A 13,980-nucleotide genomic window follows, 5' to 3' on the forward strand; every position below is an offset into this window, starting at 1 on the left:
CGCGTGTGGTGGTTGCAGGCCGTTGTGAGTGTGTGTGTGTGTGTGCATGTGTAAGTGTTTGTGAATTTGTGAGCGCACAATAGTACATGTGTATGAACGTGTTTACTGCACTTACGTGTGCTACAAATACTAAACTGGAACATTTATATTTATGAGCTCCTCGGTTACAGACAAAAGAGGAAACACAGAATGTTCCACATGTTTCTTTTTACATATCAGCTTAGATATTAATCTGCGCTTTAAACATCCCTCAATGCGCAAAATGCAATTAGCGTGACTTTAAGAATACACCCTCTGCTATGTTACAAACACATCTATACTTCTAGATCCTCTGGGTGAGAGAGCTGCAGAGCTCTTTATTCCTGCTAAGAAGTCAACATCATTTTAGAGTTATTTCCAAAACTCAGCAGGTTAATTTACTAAGAATCCAGTCTTTGTTACACTGATATCAGTTTTTCACTATTTAAACCTTACTAACAGGTCCCACTAGTGAAGAGGACAAGTGATGTGTTGGACCCGTGATGATTGAAAAGTGAGAACAACTGTTGTGATGGAGGCTAATAATGCACGGCAGTGACAGCGGGCACTGCTGTTGCCTCAGATTACTCAAAAGACATACTCAGGGATCAGATGGACATGAGAGCACCGAGAACAAGACCTAACGGTCTGATGGAGCATGCACACACAGACACACAGATTACATTGTAATTGTTGTTGAAACCCAGTTACCTTGGTACCTAGTTACTTTGGTACCTTACCAAAGTTGACCTGATCCAACCTAAGGTCTGGTGCTTTAGGGCATCCTTCTAATTTCAACCTGGGGAAACAGAAAGAGAAATTGTGAGTGAAGAAAAATCAGTCTCTAGTGGGTCCTGTTATAAACTTGGAGGGAGCATTTTATGATGTCAAAGTGATGTCAATGTGACGTCAATGTGATGTCAATGTGACGTCAATGTGATGTCAAAATGACGTCAAAGTAACATCAATTTATGTCAGTGATATGGAATTTATGTCCGTTTATCAGTATCAGTCAGCTCCAGGGACTACAGAGCCAGCCTTCTTTATCAAATACTGAAGTGGAATATTGATATTTATGAGCTTCTCGGTTACAGACAAAAGAAGAAACACAGGATGTTCCACATGTTTCTACATCTCAGCTCAGAAATTAATCTGAGATTTAAACATCTCACAGTGCGCAAAAGGCAATTAGCGTGACTTTAGTAAGAATACACCCTCTGCTATGTTACAAACACATGCATGCTTCTAGATCCTCTGGACGAGAGAGCTGCAGAGATCTTTATTCCTGCTAAGAAGTCAACATAATTTTAGATTTTTTTGCCCCTTTAAACCTTACTAATAGGTCCCACTAGTGAAGTGGAAAAGTGGTGTGTTGGACCCGTGATGATTTGATTTCGTTTCCTTGCCACTGAAAAGTGAGAACAGCTGTTGTGATGGAGGCTAATAATGCAGGACAGTGACAGCTGGCACTGCTGTAGCCTGAGATGGTTGTGTTTTGAATTAACACTCAAAAACCGTACTCAGGGATCAGAAGGACATGAGAGCACTGAGAACAAGACGCAACCGATTCCGGGGGCTCCTGTCCACAACACAAGCATCGGACTTGCGAGTGCGGAGCAGACGCTTCCAGCTACAGCCTCATACTGTACGCATGGAGAGAGTCTGACTGCTGTCCTGGCAGCCGAGACTCAACGCTCATCTGCCGTCAATGCATCTCAGTCTGGTCCCTGAGGGAAGGGAGACACAACCTCCCGAACACCAGCTGTTGATCTCTGGGTCCTAGTTATATACTTTCACCTGTGACGTGTATTGACGTTTATTGACGTGTAATGACGTGGATTGACGACCATTGACGTGCATTAACTAGCATTGACGTGTGCCGCTGAGGCATTATCATCACATATGTTGTGACGTCTTTGTGACGTATTAGAACCGAGGTTCTAACCTGGTCCTTCAGACCTAACCTCTGTCACTCCCTTCACACTCCCAAGCGAGAGAGGAGGGGCCCACAGTGACACCCATCCCGGGTGCTTCACTGGGGGTAAAGACAGAACATTTCGCCTCCCGAAGCACGAGGGCCGCGGGAAGCATCCAGATGCTCAGCCTTTTGGAGCATCTGGATGCTTCCCGCGTTTGCCCGCGTGTGGTGGTTGTAGGCCTTTATGAGTGTGTGTGTGCATGTGTAAGTGTTTGTGGATTTTTGAGCGCACAATAGTACATGTGTATGTACGTGTTTACGTGCACTCGCGTGTGCTACAAATACTAAACTGGAACATTGATATTTACGAACTCCTTGGTTACAGACAAAAGAGGAAACACAGAATGTTCAACATGTTTCTACATCTCAGCTCAGAAATTAATCTGAGCTTTAAACATCTCAGAGTGCGCAAAAGGCAATTAGGGTGACTTTAGTAAGAATACACCCGCATGTGAAGCATGCATGTTACAAACATGCATGTCACGCTGATATCACTTTTTCACCCTTTAAACCTTACTAAAAGGTCCCACTAGTGAAGTGGACAAGTGATGTGTTGGACCCGTGATGATTTGATTTCGTTTCCTTGCCACTGAAAAGTGAGAACAGCTGTTGTGATGGAGGCTAATAATGCAGGACAGTGACAGCGGATACTGCTGTAGCCTGAGATGGTTGTGTTTTGAATTAACACTCAAAAAACGTACTCAGGGATCAGAAGGACATGAGAGCACTGAGAACAAGACGCAACCGATTCCGGGGGCTCCTGTCCACAACACAAGCATCGGACTTGCGAGTGCGGAGCAGACGCTTCCAGCTACAGCCTCATACTGTACGCATGGAGAGAGCATGACTGCTGTCCTGGCAGCCGAGACTCAACGCTCATCTGCCGTCAAAGCCTCTCAGTCTGGTCCCTGAGGGAAGGGAGACACAACCTCCCGAACACCAGCTGTTGATCTCTGGGTCCTAGTTATATACTTTCACCTGTGACGTTTATTGACGTGTAATGTTGTAGATTGACGACCATTGACGTGCATTAACTAGCATTGACGTGTGTCGTTGAGGCATTATCATCACATATGTTGTGACGTCTTTGTGACGTATTAGAACCGAAGTTCTAACCTTGAGTCGAAAGCCTGTTGTTGAAACCCAGTTACCTTGGTACCTAGTTACTTTGGTACCTTACCAAAGTTGACCCGATCCAACCTAAGGTCTGGTGCTTTAGGACATCCTTCTAATGTGAACCTGTGGAAACAGAAAGAGAAACTGTTAGTTAAGAAAAATCAGTCTCTAGTGGGTCCTGTTATAAACTTGGAGGGAGCATTTTATGATGTCAAAGTGATGTCAATGTGACGTCAATGTGATGTCAATGTGACGTCAATGTGATGTCAAAATGATGTCAAAGTAACATCAATTTATGTCAGTCAGTGATATGGAATTTATGTCCGGTTATCAGTATCAGTCAGCTCCAGGGACGACAAAGCAGTCCCCAGCAAAGAGCCAGCCTTCTTGATCAAATACTGAAGTGGAACAAAAGACAAAAGAGGAAACACAGGATGTTCAACATGTTTCTTTCCACATCTCAGCTCAGAAAGTAATCTCAGCTTTAAACATCTCACAGTGTGCAAAAGGCAATTAGCGTGACTTTAATAAGAATACACCCTCTGCTATCTTACAAACACATGCATGCTTCTAGATCCTCTGGATGAGAGAGCTGCAGAGCTCTTTATTCCTGCCAAGACGTTAACATAATTTTAGTTATTTCCAAAACTTAGCAGGTTAATTTACTAAGACTCCAGTCTTGTGTCACACTGATCTCAGTTTTTTCCCCTTTAAACCTTACTAGCAGGTCCCATTAGTGAAGTGGACAAGTGATGTGTTGGACCTGTGATGATCTGATTTCGTTTCATTGCCATTGAAAAGTGAGAACAGCTGTTGTAATGGAGGCTAATAATGCACGGCAGTGACAGCAGGCACTGCTGTTGACTCAGATTATTGTGTTTCGAATTAATACTCAAAAGTCTGATGGAGAATGCCCACACAGACACACATATTATGCTGTATCTGTTTTTGAAACCTAGTAAGAAAAGGTTTCTTACCTTGGTACCTCGTTACCTTGGTACCTAGTTACTTTACCCAGGTTGACCTGATCCAACCTAAGGTCTGGTGCTTTCGGACATCCTTCTAATTTCAACCTGGGGAAACAGAAAGAGAAATTGTTAGTGAAGAAAAATTAGTCTCTGGTGGGTCCTGTTATAAACTTGGAGGGAGCATTTTATGATGTCATAGTGATGTCAATGTGATGTCAATGTGATGTCAAAGTGATGTCCAAGTGATGTCAATTTATGATGTCAGTGATGTGGAATTTATCACCATTTATCAGTGTCGGTCAGCTCCAGGGACTCCAGAGCATTCCCCATCACAGAGCCAGCTTTCTTTACTTGTTTGTTCAATTTCTTTAAGTCTCCTGCTCTCATGCTGCAGCACCAGAATGAACATCATCTTCAGGGTCATGTTCCCCATTTGCTTCATGAAAATCCTGAAGTTATGCTTAGTCTGAGTTTGCTGGTGTGCTCCCAAATGAAGAATTTGAGTTTATTAAACAAGTTTTACCAGAAGCTAAAAAAGCTAAAATTAGTTGCCGTCCAGAACTGAGGCTCTGTGTTCTGCCGGAAGCCGTGGTACTGTCAAAAAAATTTGAAAAAAAGTAGAGGACAGTGAAACTCTTGATGTGAATGGCATCATTATAAGTCACTGACAAACCTACATTATAAAAAGGCTCAGAGATCAGCAGTTTAGATGGGGAGAGTTTTGCTTTTCAAGTCCCTGAGCAGTCATGCTCTTTCCATGTATGAAGGTTTGCAATGTAAGTAGAAGCATTGGCTCCTCATTCGCAGTTTGGATTCTCGTGATGTGGTCCTGACCTCCCTGGTTCTGGGAATCCAGTTGTTTCTTGCCCTAACATTCCCTCGTTAGGACACGTGCCTTTCTTTAGCTTTGTCATTTTCCAGATGCTGTTTTTACACTTTGGATTGCTTGAAATTTCTAAAGACCAATTTTGAATGATTTATATCTTCAAATAATCAGTTGTGATTGGCTTTTTGAATTATGGATAACTGCCAGTCTGGTTGCATAAAGCAGACATAATTCTGCAAACAGCACTTGGTTGATAGGGATGGTGTCACGTTAGAATTTTTCCTTAAATAAATATTTGGATGTCAATCACTGACTTTTATAAAGAAGGCCGTACCCACATACTAATCCTTTACCCATATCCATCAAACCTTGAAAAAAAATAGGACAAAATATTCCCACTCTATGAAACAGATCTTTCAAAATATGGATAGCATGCACAAAGAGGAATGCAGGGATATCCTGACACTTTTAGAGTTGTAAAAATAATATATCACAGATTGCATGCATGTATGTCTGTTTTGTCAAAAGCTGCCAAATTCAACTTTAGCAGATCCATTAGTATCGGAAACTGCTTCAAGACACCTTTTTTGCAAGGGAAGTTGTAGCAACCTCTGCATAGGAAAGGTGTTTAAAAGGACATTAAGTTGCAGAAGTTGAGGGCCATTCATAATAATTCCACATGCACACATTTTATAACTGGATCACTTTTATTAAGAAAAAAATGAAAATGTGAGGTTGATCTTGATTTGCTGGAAAGTGTTATTACAGCTCGTCTTTGGACGTTTCGTTGGTTTTAACCTCTGAGGACTCATCTGTCTCCTGAAAAACAGGAGAAGAAAACCTTGTCAGTTAAGGTGCAGATAAGGGAGGAATGTTTAAGTAGCAACAAAGACAAACCTTGCTGTGGTCACCAGTGTCGTCCTCTTCCTCAGAGTCAGGAACTTCATCACCATCCTCTCCTCCTTCATCCTCATCTTCATGACTTTCGTCCTTTGGCAGCACTCCTCCATTATCCAGGAACTTAGACAATGTCTCCAGATCCCTTTTTCCAGTGTAGTTTATTACCTGAGAGAAAAAGAGTCTTCTACAATCTGTGCGGAGTGTATGGGTTGCTGTGTGTGTGTGTGTGTGTGTGTCTACCTCTTTGCCCCCAGCTGGGAAATATTTGAGAGTTGGAAATCCATCAATCGCAACTGACTCCAATTCATTGGCTGTGGCGTCCATCTGGGCTATCATGATGTCATCCTGGTCGGCGTATTTCTCACCCAGTTGCTCCCAGATGGGAGCCAGTTCCTTACAGTGTCCACACCAGGGAGCATCTGCACACACAGTTAGGAAATGAATGGGGGAATTGGTAGAAATTCTTGGAAGATCATCAAAACACCCCTATTACTACCCTTGTGTGGACATGTCTTTCTTTTTTTTCTTGCTATATTTTGCAACTTTTACAAAATGTTTTTTATCCAGTCAGATCAGGGTTTTTGGTTATTTCTCCCTCGTGCTTTTCTTTTGTTACTGACTTATTTTACAGACACATTTTCCAGAACGATAATTAAGATGTACACATATTTACAGCTTACAGGGTTAAAGTGCAGAGTGACTTACAAAACTCCACAAAGACATTTTTAGTCTGGTCCAAAGCTACAGATTCAAAGTTCTTGCCCACCAGGACTTTGACTGGTCCTTTGTTCCAGTCCTCTGGGATCTCCTCTGACCGATAGTATGGCTGCAGCACACAAAAGAACGAGTCATTGTATTTAACGCTGCTGTGCAAGTTAATATGAACAGAGGCCGTGTGTGTCTTACCTTCGCAGTGCCATCCATAACCTCCTGGCACCGCTGTCGCAACGAATCAACAGTGAGTTCCCCAGAGTCAATGCTGAACTTCTTCTGTGTCTCCATATCGATGATGCGAGCAGTGGGAGCGTCGCTCTCAGAAACTCCAAAGTATTTCAGTACATGTGACAGGGCTGACGTCACATCAATCTTAATGAATAGCATCTGCAAAACACACACAGATTTGAGTTTCTGTAACTTCTGAGAATCTGATCCTAATATAAAGACTTGTGTTACGTGGACCCAGTTTTGTCTCCAAGAACAAGTCGAGCTCCCACAATGAGACAAACAGATTGAAATACCCACAACACGAAAGATACAATGAACACACACCAAGCAATTACCTTTCCCTTCAACTCTTTGGCAACAATCCTGAAGTTATCCAACAGATTCATGTGACTCTTCACAGTAGAGTTGATGAACAGCAGGCTGTGCAGGAGGATGCGAGAGCCGAAGATATTTTCTGCTGTCTGAAAACGCACACACATACAGAATCATTTCTATTTCGCCTCAGGTTTTTTATCAAAACCGTCTAATCGTGTATGTGACCATGTGTATTACCTCCTGGCTGAATGGGATGATCAGCTCCAGGCTGTTTTCCTTAATGAAGGAGGTCAGGTTTTGTTTGTCCAGCTTTCCGTCCTCTGACAACATAAAGTCTGCTCTGCCATTATCGAACTAGTAGACACACACAGGTTTGTTTCACTAACATACACCAGTTTTTAAATTAGCCGTCAAATGATTGGTTAACCAACAGAAAACAAAAGTCATTTCAGTCATTCAGGCCTTTTATCATGTAAAATTAACAGTAATAAAGGTTGCTGATTCTAGCTCCTCAGCTGTGAAGATGTGTTGCTTTTATTGGTTTGAGATTAGTTCAAAGTCCAAATCTTTGCATTTTTAGAGCCTTCTGCTACTATAAAGTATGTAGCACCTTAAGTTTTAACATGCAGCTTTTGCATTTGTCTGTTTGTAGTCCCTCTTCAGTTGATTTTCCTCTGTGTGTTCATTTTGTATCTCTCTATAGACATATAACATCCATTTGGGGTGGTGTGTCTCTGTGTTGTTGTTTCATGACGCATAATAAATTACTTTAAATAGAAGCTCTGACTTAGAGCCTGATTGACCCGATTTTTTCATATATATGTAACACAATTTGTTTGGCATGAAACTGAAGAAAGACTTTGAATAATTTGAATAAGACTTATTCCCACAGCGGTCCTAGCATCTGTTCAGTCCATTGTGATGGGCTTTCTTTGTATTAGCTAAAGCCCTATTTATCATTATTCGTTTATTGTGTTGTGAAAGATTGAATTAGAAAAAAAATGAACAGAGTCATCAAGCCATCACTATGCTTGGATATCATATTTGGACATTCAGACAGTTATGTCTGTCACGTATCTCTGAGCAGCAAAACCAACATCATCCACCGTCTTGCATCTCTGCTTTGCTGTCCTACAAAAAAAAAGCCGACTCTCTGCGATCCTCATACCTTTTTGAAGAGCACCACTGTGTCTCCTTTAACCTCATACTTCTGGAAAACTTCAGAAGTTGCTGTAATTGCAAACTCTGTGTCAGGCAAATCAAAAGCAACTTCCTTCAGCACCTTGGCTGCCTCGCTTTCCAGACTCTGCGGAAAAGGAACAAAAAGCAGAGCGTGACAAAATAAAGTCGTACAAAAATGTATTGATATGACATGATAGAAGGGTAACGCTGCGTATACATTAGAGAAAAGCATACATCAAAAAATCCAATAACAGTGATGTTATGGGCATTGATGAACTCAGCTGCAGAGTCTGCAGTGTCTATATCTTGTGCGCCAGGGCCTGTGCGACGCTTCATCCACTGGATTATTCCCACAACTGACCTTTTACCTAGAAAACAAAAACAGACAAGCCATGTTACCTCGTGTGGGAAAAAACGTTAAGTTCACTTAGTCATGAGCCAGTTTTTATTTTTCATTTATTTTTCTTATGTGTAGTCTTGAAACACGCATTTCACAGTATTTCATTTGGGATGCTGGGTTGCAGCGCCCCCTTGGGGTGGGAGGGAAGCTCTGCTGTGATTGGTTGTTACATGAACTGAGGGGCTCTGACAATACATTTGTGTCAGACAGACTAGATGAAAGGTCTGCAAAAAAACTGTCACTGCTTGAAAAGTCTACATAGAGGTTCTTCAACTCTACTGAGAATTTTCAATCGTTGATACTCATATTCCATTAAAATCCGTATTTTGCAAAGACATCCATATCTGGATGTCAGTCCCCTTTAAAAAGTGTGGCAATAGTCTCAAAACATGGAAGCTGAGAGCCCTGCTTTAATCTTGCTAACTTTGTGTGTGTTAGCATCATCACTGGTGAAACATACAGTTTCTCACCGTCATATTATCCGGATGAGGGCAGCAGACTGCCACACTTGGTGTTTATTTGGTTATTACAAGGAGTGGGATAATGAAATGGCACAGACCAGAGATGAACAGGTAAACACCTGTGGTGGATGCCTGCTGTGCACTCACCAGAGTAGTCAACAGGCTGCTTGCGGTCTCCGTCAGTGAATAGTTTCAGAGTGGGGAAGTTTCCAACATCAAACTCATCAGCCAGCTCTCTCTCCTCTGTGGCATCCACTTTGGCCAAACGAATTGCCGGTTCCTCTGTCTTCAGCTTCTCAGCAGCCTCGGCATAAACTGGCTCCAGCTGTTTGCAGTGGCCACACCAGGGAGCATCTACACACAAATACAAACATAGTTTATGTCTTGATGCAGCACGATACCTGTCAAGGTAATTTAACCATTTTTCCAGACTGAAAATAAGACTCTTGACTTTTTGTGAGTTTACCTGAACTTGGACCTGACGAGGGAGCATTCTGACTCTTTCAAAGTTTGACTAAAGCTTTTAACTAAAGCAGGTCTCTATTCTGTTGCTATCAGCAGCTCCTGTCCAGATACTGATGGAAATTAGCTGCTGATAGCAGAAATGGCAGTTGGGCTCAGCTTTTATTCCCTCTGCTCTTTTCACTGCTCAACCTCGACTCCTGTACCGCTGAGCTCATCTGTGGGAGAGTTGCACCAGAACAACATCTGGACAGATGGCCGGGCCACGTGTACTTACAAACATTTGTCCGTTTATATGATAATACCTATATGGTGAAAAACATAAAGTTTCCACTTCATACGGGATGAAACGTTATAGCCCCCCCCCCAAGTCAGATATTCCTGAAGCTTTTGGACATATCGCACAATCCTCTTCAGCTAAGTTAGATTTTTTTCTTTTATTTTTCTCCCGAGAATATTCATTCAAGATTTTGAAAGAAACACTCGGGTTTATTTCAGGTGTGAGTTGAGATTTTAACATTGTGTCGGCATATTAAAACTCTCCTGTGGCATTTTTTTTTTTTTTTAAACACAAACTCTCTACAAATAAACTCTTCCTGTAACTATCCTTTTCAGATCAACATGTCATTACTGATGCTATTTGTAGCAAAAATCAGCACTCATTTTCTCTCTCAAGAAAAATTGTCCCTAATCAGAGGAAGTGGGCACAGATCAGTACATGCATATTAAAGAAAAAACTTAAAAAGCAAAGATTCTTCCTTTGACTTGAATTGAACAAATTGAGCTTTTTTTTTTATAAAGGGTTTAAATGCACTTATTGTACACAAAAAAGTATTTATGGTAATGATGATCTGTTTATTCATAGCGTTGCACTTAATATTTTGATAATACTCACAGAATTCAACCAATAAATATTTGTTCTCGCTGAGAGCTCTGGCAAAGTTGTTGATGTGAAGAACCATGACATCTTTCTCTTCTTCGATCTCCGTTGTTTTCTCCTTCTTTGGCGTCTCGTCAGTTTCCTCCTCTGACGTGTCCTCTGTTGTCTCCTCTGATGCGTCTCCTTCTGCGTCGGTCTGTTTGTCAGCGTTGTCGTCCGAGTCGTTGGCCTGGATGCAGGAGGCCCACAGCAGCAGGGCCAGCAGAGTTATAGACAAAAGCCTCATGTTTGTGTTTCTGTGTGAGCTGCTCTGGTACCTCCGCCCAGGTGTGGGGAAACCTTCAGTACATGTGTCACTAAAAGTCTGTACGTTTATTTATCTCAGCTGGAGAGTGTGTGTCAAAATGTTACTGGCCTTCCCTCTCATCCAATCAGATGTTACCGCTTGCACAGGACTCTATCCAGTCTACATAAGCCAATCGAATGGTGCCATGTAGATTCAGAATTGGGTAAACTGGCTGAGAGACTGTTGTAGCTTAAAAAAAACGTCACATGAACAAAGTTTACTTCTTTTTTTTCTTTGCTTGTAACCTTTAAATGGGCCCTATTACCCACCAAATGGTCTCATTTGTACACTTCCACCACTTCTAGGCCCTTATCAGACCCTCATTTACCTAAAAACAGCCACGGTGATAGTAATAGATAGATTACAAGCTCTCTACCTTTTACCACACAACTTATGTCTCCTAAAACAGCAGCAGCCACCATCACCTGCTGGGTCTCGGTTTATTGCAACTTTTTAGGCATGTGCTGTTTCTTCACAAAAAACGATCAGTTATATGATTACACAGATGGATTTGACTATCCTGTTTGTGCTCACATTTTTAGACATGTGCTTAATATGATCCCACACCAACACTGCTGAGATCAATGGTGTTACTCACCACAATGAAACGAAAAAAGTGTTTTAATAGCGCTTAGTAGAGATTGGCGTAAGAGTTGAGATTAAAGGTGCCATATTATGGTTTAGTAGTTTTCACCTCTCTTCAAGTTTTTAACTCTTTTATCGTGTTCATATGTTGTTTCTATCAATGTGCAAGAGGACATCCCATGAGTGAAACAAGTAGTCAACACCATGGCTGAGCATCTCCAATTTGGAACTGCATCAATGCTCCAAATCACAGATTTGAACTGTTAGCGATTCATACATCCAAGCAAGATCAGGCTCATTTGCGTCACAGATCCCAGAATATTAAACACATTTTTAAAAAATATATCTCTACCATTTTTATACATATTAAGTCGACAGAAATCTGTCTGAGGACAATTTTTAAGTCAAATTGAATAACAACAACATGAAACCCTTGAGTTAAAATCTCCTTAGTTTTAGAAAGTAAAATTAATTAAAGAAAGAAATAAGAGGGATTTCTACCCACTGAGTCAACATTTTAAAGTTTTTTCCTGCATTAAATTGGTTTCTGAGGATATTCGTGCTGCTTTTCCAACACAAAAAAAAACTGAGTTTTAATCTCAACCACAAAGAATGAGAAAAGCAGGCAGAAAGCAGAGATGGATGAAGAGCGCCGGCTCAACCAAGTCCATTTACCAACAGTGTATTCTCTTTGCCAATGCTGGCTTTAATCGCTGATCAGTATTCACTAACATCATTGACAGTTCTATGAGGACTGGGCAAATTAAGAGTGATAATGACATGGTTACTCGAAAGTCTTTCTTCAGTAAACATAGTGAAAAAAGTCTAGAAGCAAATCACTGCCATCTTTCAAAGCAGTGTGCTTCACTAAGTTAGCTTCTTTCATCTTGATTGTAACAGAAAAATGGATAGAAGCGCATTGGTATCTCAGCAGTGCAGGAGATGAATGGAGTCACTCAGATGTCAGTCTCAGTCGGCAGTTGTGTGCTTAATGCTGCATATGGGTGTCCTCTGTCAGTGTGTGATTGAACTCTGGGTTTGGGTCCCAGTCTGCCAGCAGATCACTGAAGTCCAGCTGAGTGCTGTCGAGGGTGTGTGTGTTGTGGTGTGCGATAGGGTTAAAGTGCACGTGTCTGCTACCGTTGGAGCGTGTGCCGTCCTGCGTAGCTGTGCTGCTGTCTGTGTGTGAGATGCCAGGCGTGTTGCTGAAACTGATCAGAGTGCAGTGGGGGAGCGGCTCTGTCCAGAAACTGAGTGGGAGATGTCTCTTGATCATTGGTTGGCCTCTGCCCTGACTCAGGCCCCTGTGGTCAAACAGTTCCGCCAGGGGCCCAAGACCACCGTTGTCCTTGGGAACAGTGACTGCAGGATCATCAGCATGAGCCAGAAGGCTGTTTTCTTGCTCCTCCGGACTGCCTGCCCTTGCGATTCTCAGCAGATCATCGTAGTAACGCAGACGTCCGCCAGTCGTCATGGAAAGAGAGTCGCTGTAGATGTCACAAGCTTCTCTGTCGTCAGAGCAGTGACCAAAATACCGTTGGACATCACGGCTGATGAGGTCAGCAAACCTTAGCAGCTGCTTGGTCACATCCAGGGCAGTGTGAGAGGGATTCAAAAGAAACTCATCTAAACACTCTTCTTCTTCATCCTCCTGAGCCTCACAATCCTCCTCCTCCTCTTCTTCTCTTTCTTCTTCGTCTGCTCTCCCCTCTGACTTTTCCTCCAGTTTCTCCTCCTCATCTTCCTTGCATGGAGAGTGCTGGAAAATCATGGGATAATAGCTTGGAGTTGGGGCCTGGATGAGGAAGTTCCTGATGAGTCCTGCGGCCATGTTGGTAACAACCCTACAGAGGAAAATACAAAGGAGAAAAAGTAGAAATCTAACACAACAGATGTTCGTTTACACGAGAAGCACATTGAGTAGGTTGAACAGTTTTCTTACCTCGTGAATTAGACACCAGATTTGTTCAGTCTCTGTCGTAGAAAAGAAGTCTCGCCCGGGTCACTGAAGGATCCACTTTTTGTGTGTGCATACGTATTACTGGTCCAGCACAATTGTCCCTGCATATATACCTCTGCACATGGCCACAAACGCGTGCGTCTCGTGTCGGATGAGGCAGCTTCCAGAACAAATATTTGCATGCAGGACTGGTCAAACACACTTTGTTTACTTTATCACTGGGCAACCGGGGAGGGGGTCCGAGGCTAATGGATCCTCTGCTAAGGGAAGATGAAGAGCTGTTACACACAGACACACAAACACATCATTGCTTTTTTCCGTCTCTGTTATAAGGCTAGTTAAAGGATAAAAAAGCATGAAATCAAATCATACGCTGTTTTGACTTCTAAAGGGGGAACACTCTGCAATCTCATCGGGCACCGCACACCACGACCAGATGACACACACACACACACACACACCTAAAAAAGACAATCATTTCAAAACATCATCTTTGTCCTCCATACTGTATTATTAATCCTCTTTGGTGCCTTAAGTTAATTATTTTATGTGAAGAAATAATCCTCTACAACTGAGGAAAATTTAAAGTTTCTTTTTGTGAACAAAAGCTGATATGATTTCTTGGAAAAGGTGGACTC

At 42.1% G+C, this 13,980-nt stretch overlaps 2 protein-coding genes across 2 annotated transcripts; both read right to left on the reverse strand.

The window, feature by feature from the left end:
- Positions 1-5,594: 5,594 nt before the first annotated feature.
- pdia2 (protein disulfide isomerase family A, member 2) lies at positions 5,595-10,810 on the reverse strand. Its single transcript, XM_072384809.1, has 11 exons — positions 10,467-10,810; positions 9,257-9,463; positions 8,483-8,616; positions 8,235-8,372; positions 7,304-7,420; positions 7,087-7,212; positions 6,713-6,907; positions 6,512-6,632; positions 6,047-6,225; positions 5,804-5,971; positions 5,595-5,725 (listed from the first exon to the last, which is right to left on the reverse strand). Exons 1-11 carry the CDS (start codon positions 10,735-10,737, stop codon positions 5,669-5,671), a joined length of 1,713 nt encoding a protein of 570 aa, XP_072240910.1. The 5' UTR covers positions 10,738-10,810; the 3' UTR covers positions 5,595-5,668.
- Positions 10,811-12,370: 1,560 nt separating this feature from the next.
- Positions 12,371-13,213, reverse strand: LOC140305153 (uncharacterized). Its single transcript, XM_072383912.1, has one exon. The coding sequence runs from the start codon at positions 13,211-13,213 to the stop codon at positions 12,371-12,373; it is 843 nt and encodes a 280-aa protein (XP_072240013.1).
- Positions 13,214-13,980: the final 767 nt, after the last annotated feature.

This window comes from Leuresthes tenuis, unplaced genomic scaffold (genome assembly GCF_036924035.1).
Source record: "Leuresthes tenuis unplaced genomic scaffold, fLeuTen1.0.hap1 SCAF_4, whole genome shotgun sequence".
In the NCBI taxonomy this organism is placed as follows: Eukaryota; Metazoa; Chordata; class Actinopteri; order Atheriniformes; family Atherinopsidae; genus Leuresthes; species Leuresthes tenuis.

Coding starts and splice junctions, on each gene's coding strand:
- LOC140305153 (XM_072383912.1), bottom strand. CDS start 13,213: ATGGCCGCAGGACTCATCAGGAACTTCCTCATCCAGGCCCCAACTCCA.
- pdia2 (XM_072384809.1), bottom strand. CDS start 10,737: ATGAGGCTTTTGTCTATAACTCTGCTGGCCCTGCTGCTGTGGGCCTCC. Junction 8,617..9,256: donor GCAGCCTGTTGACTACTCTG/GTGAGTGCACAG, acceptor TTTGTTTTCTAG/GTAAAAGGTCAGTTGTGGGA. Junction 5,726..5,803: donor ACACTGGTGACCACAGCAAG/GTTTGTCTTTGT, acceptor CCTGTTTTTCAG/GAGACAGATGAGTCCTCAGA.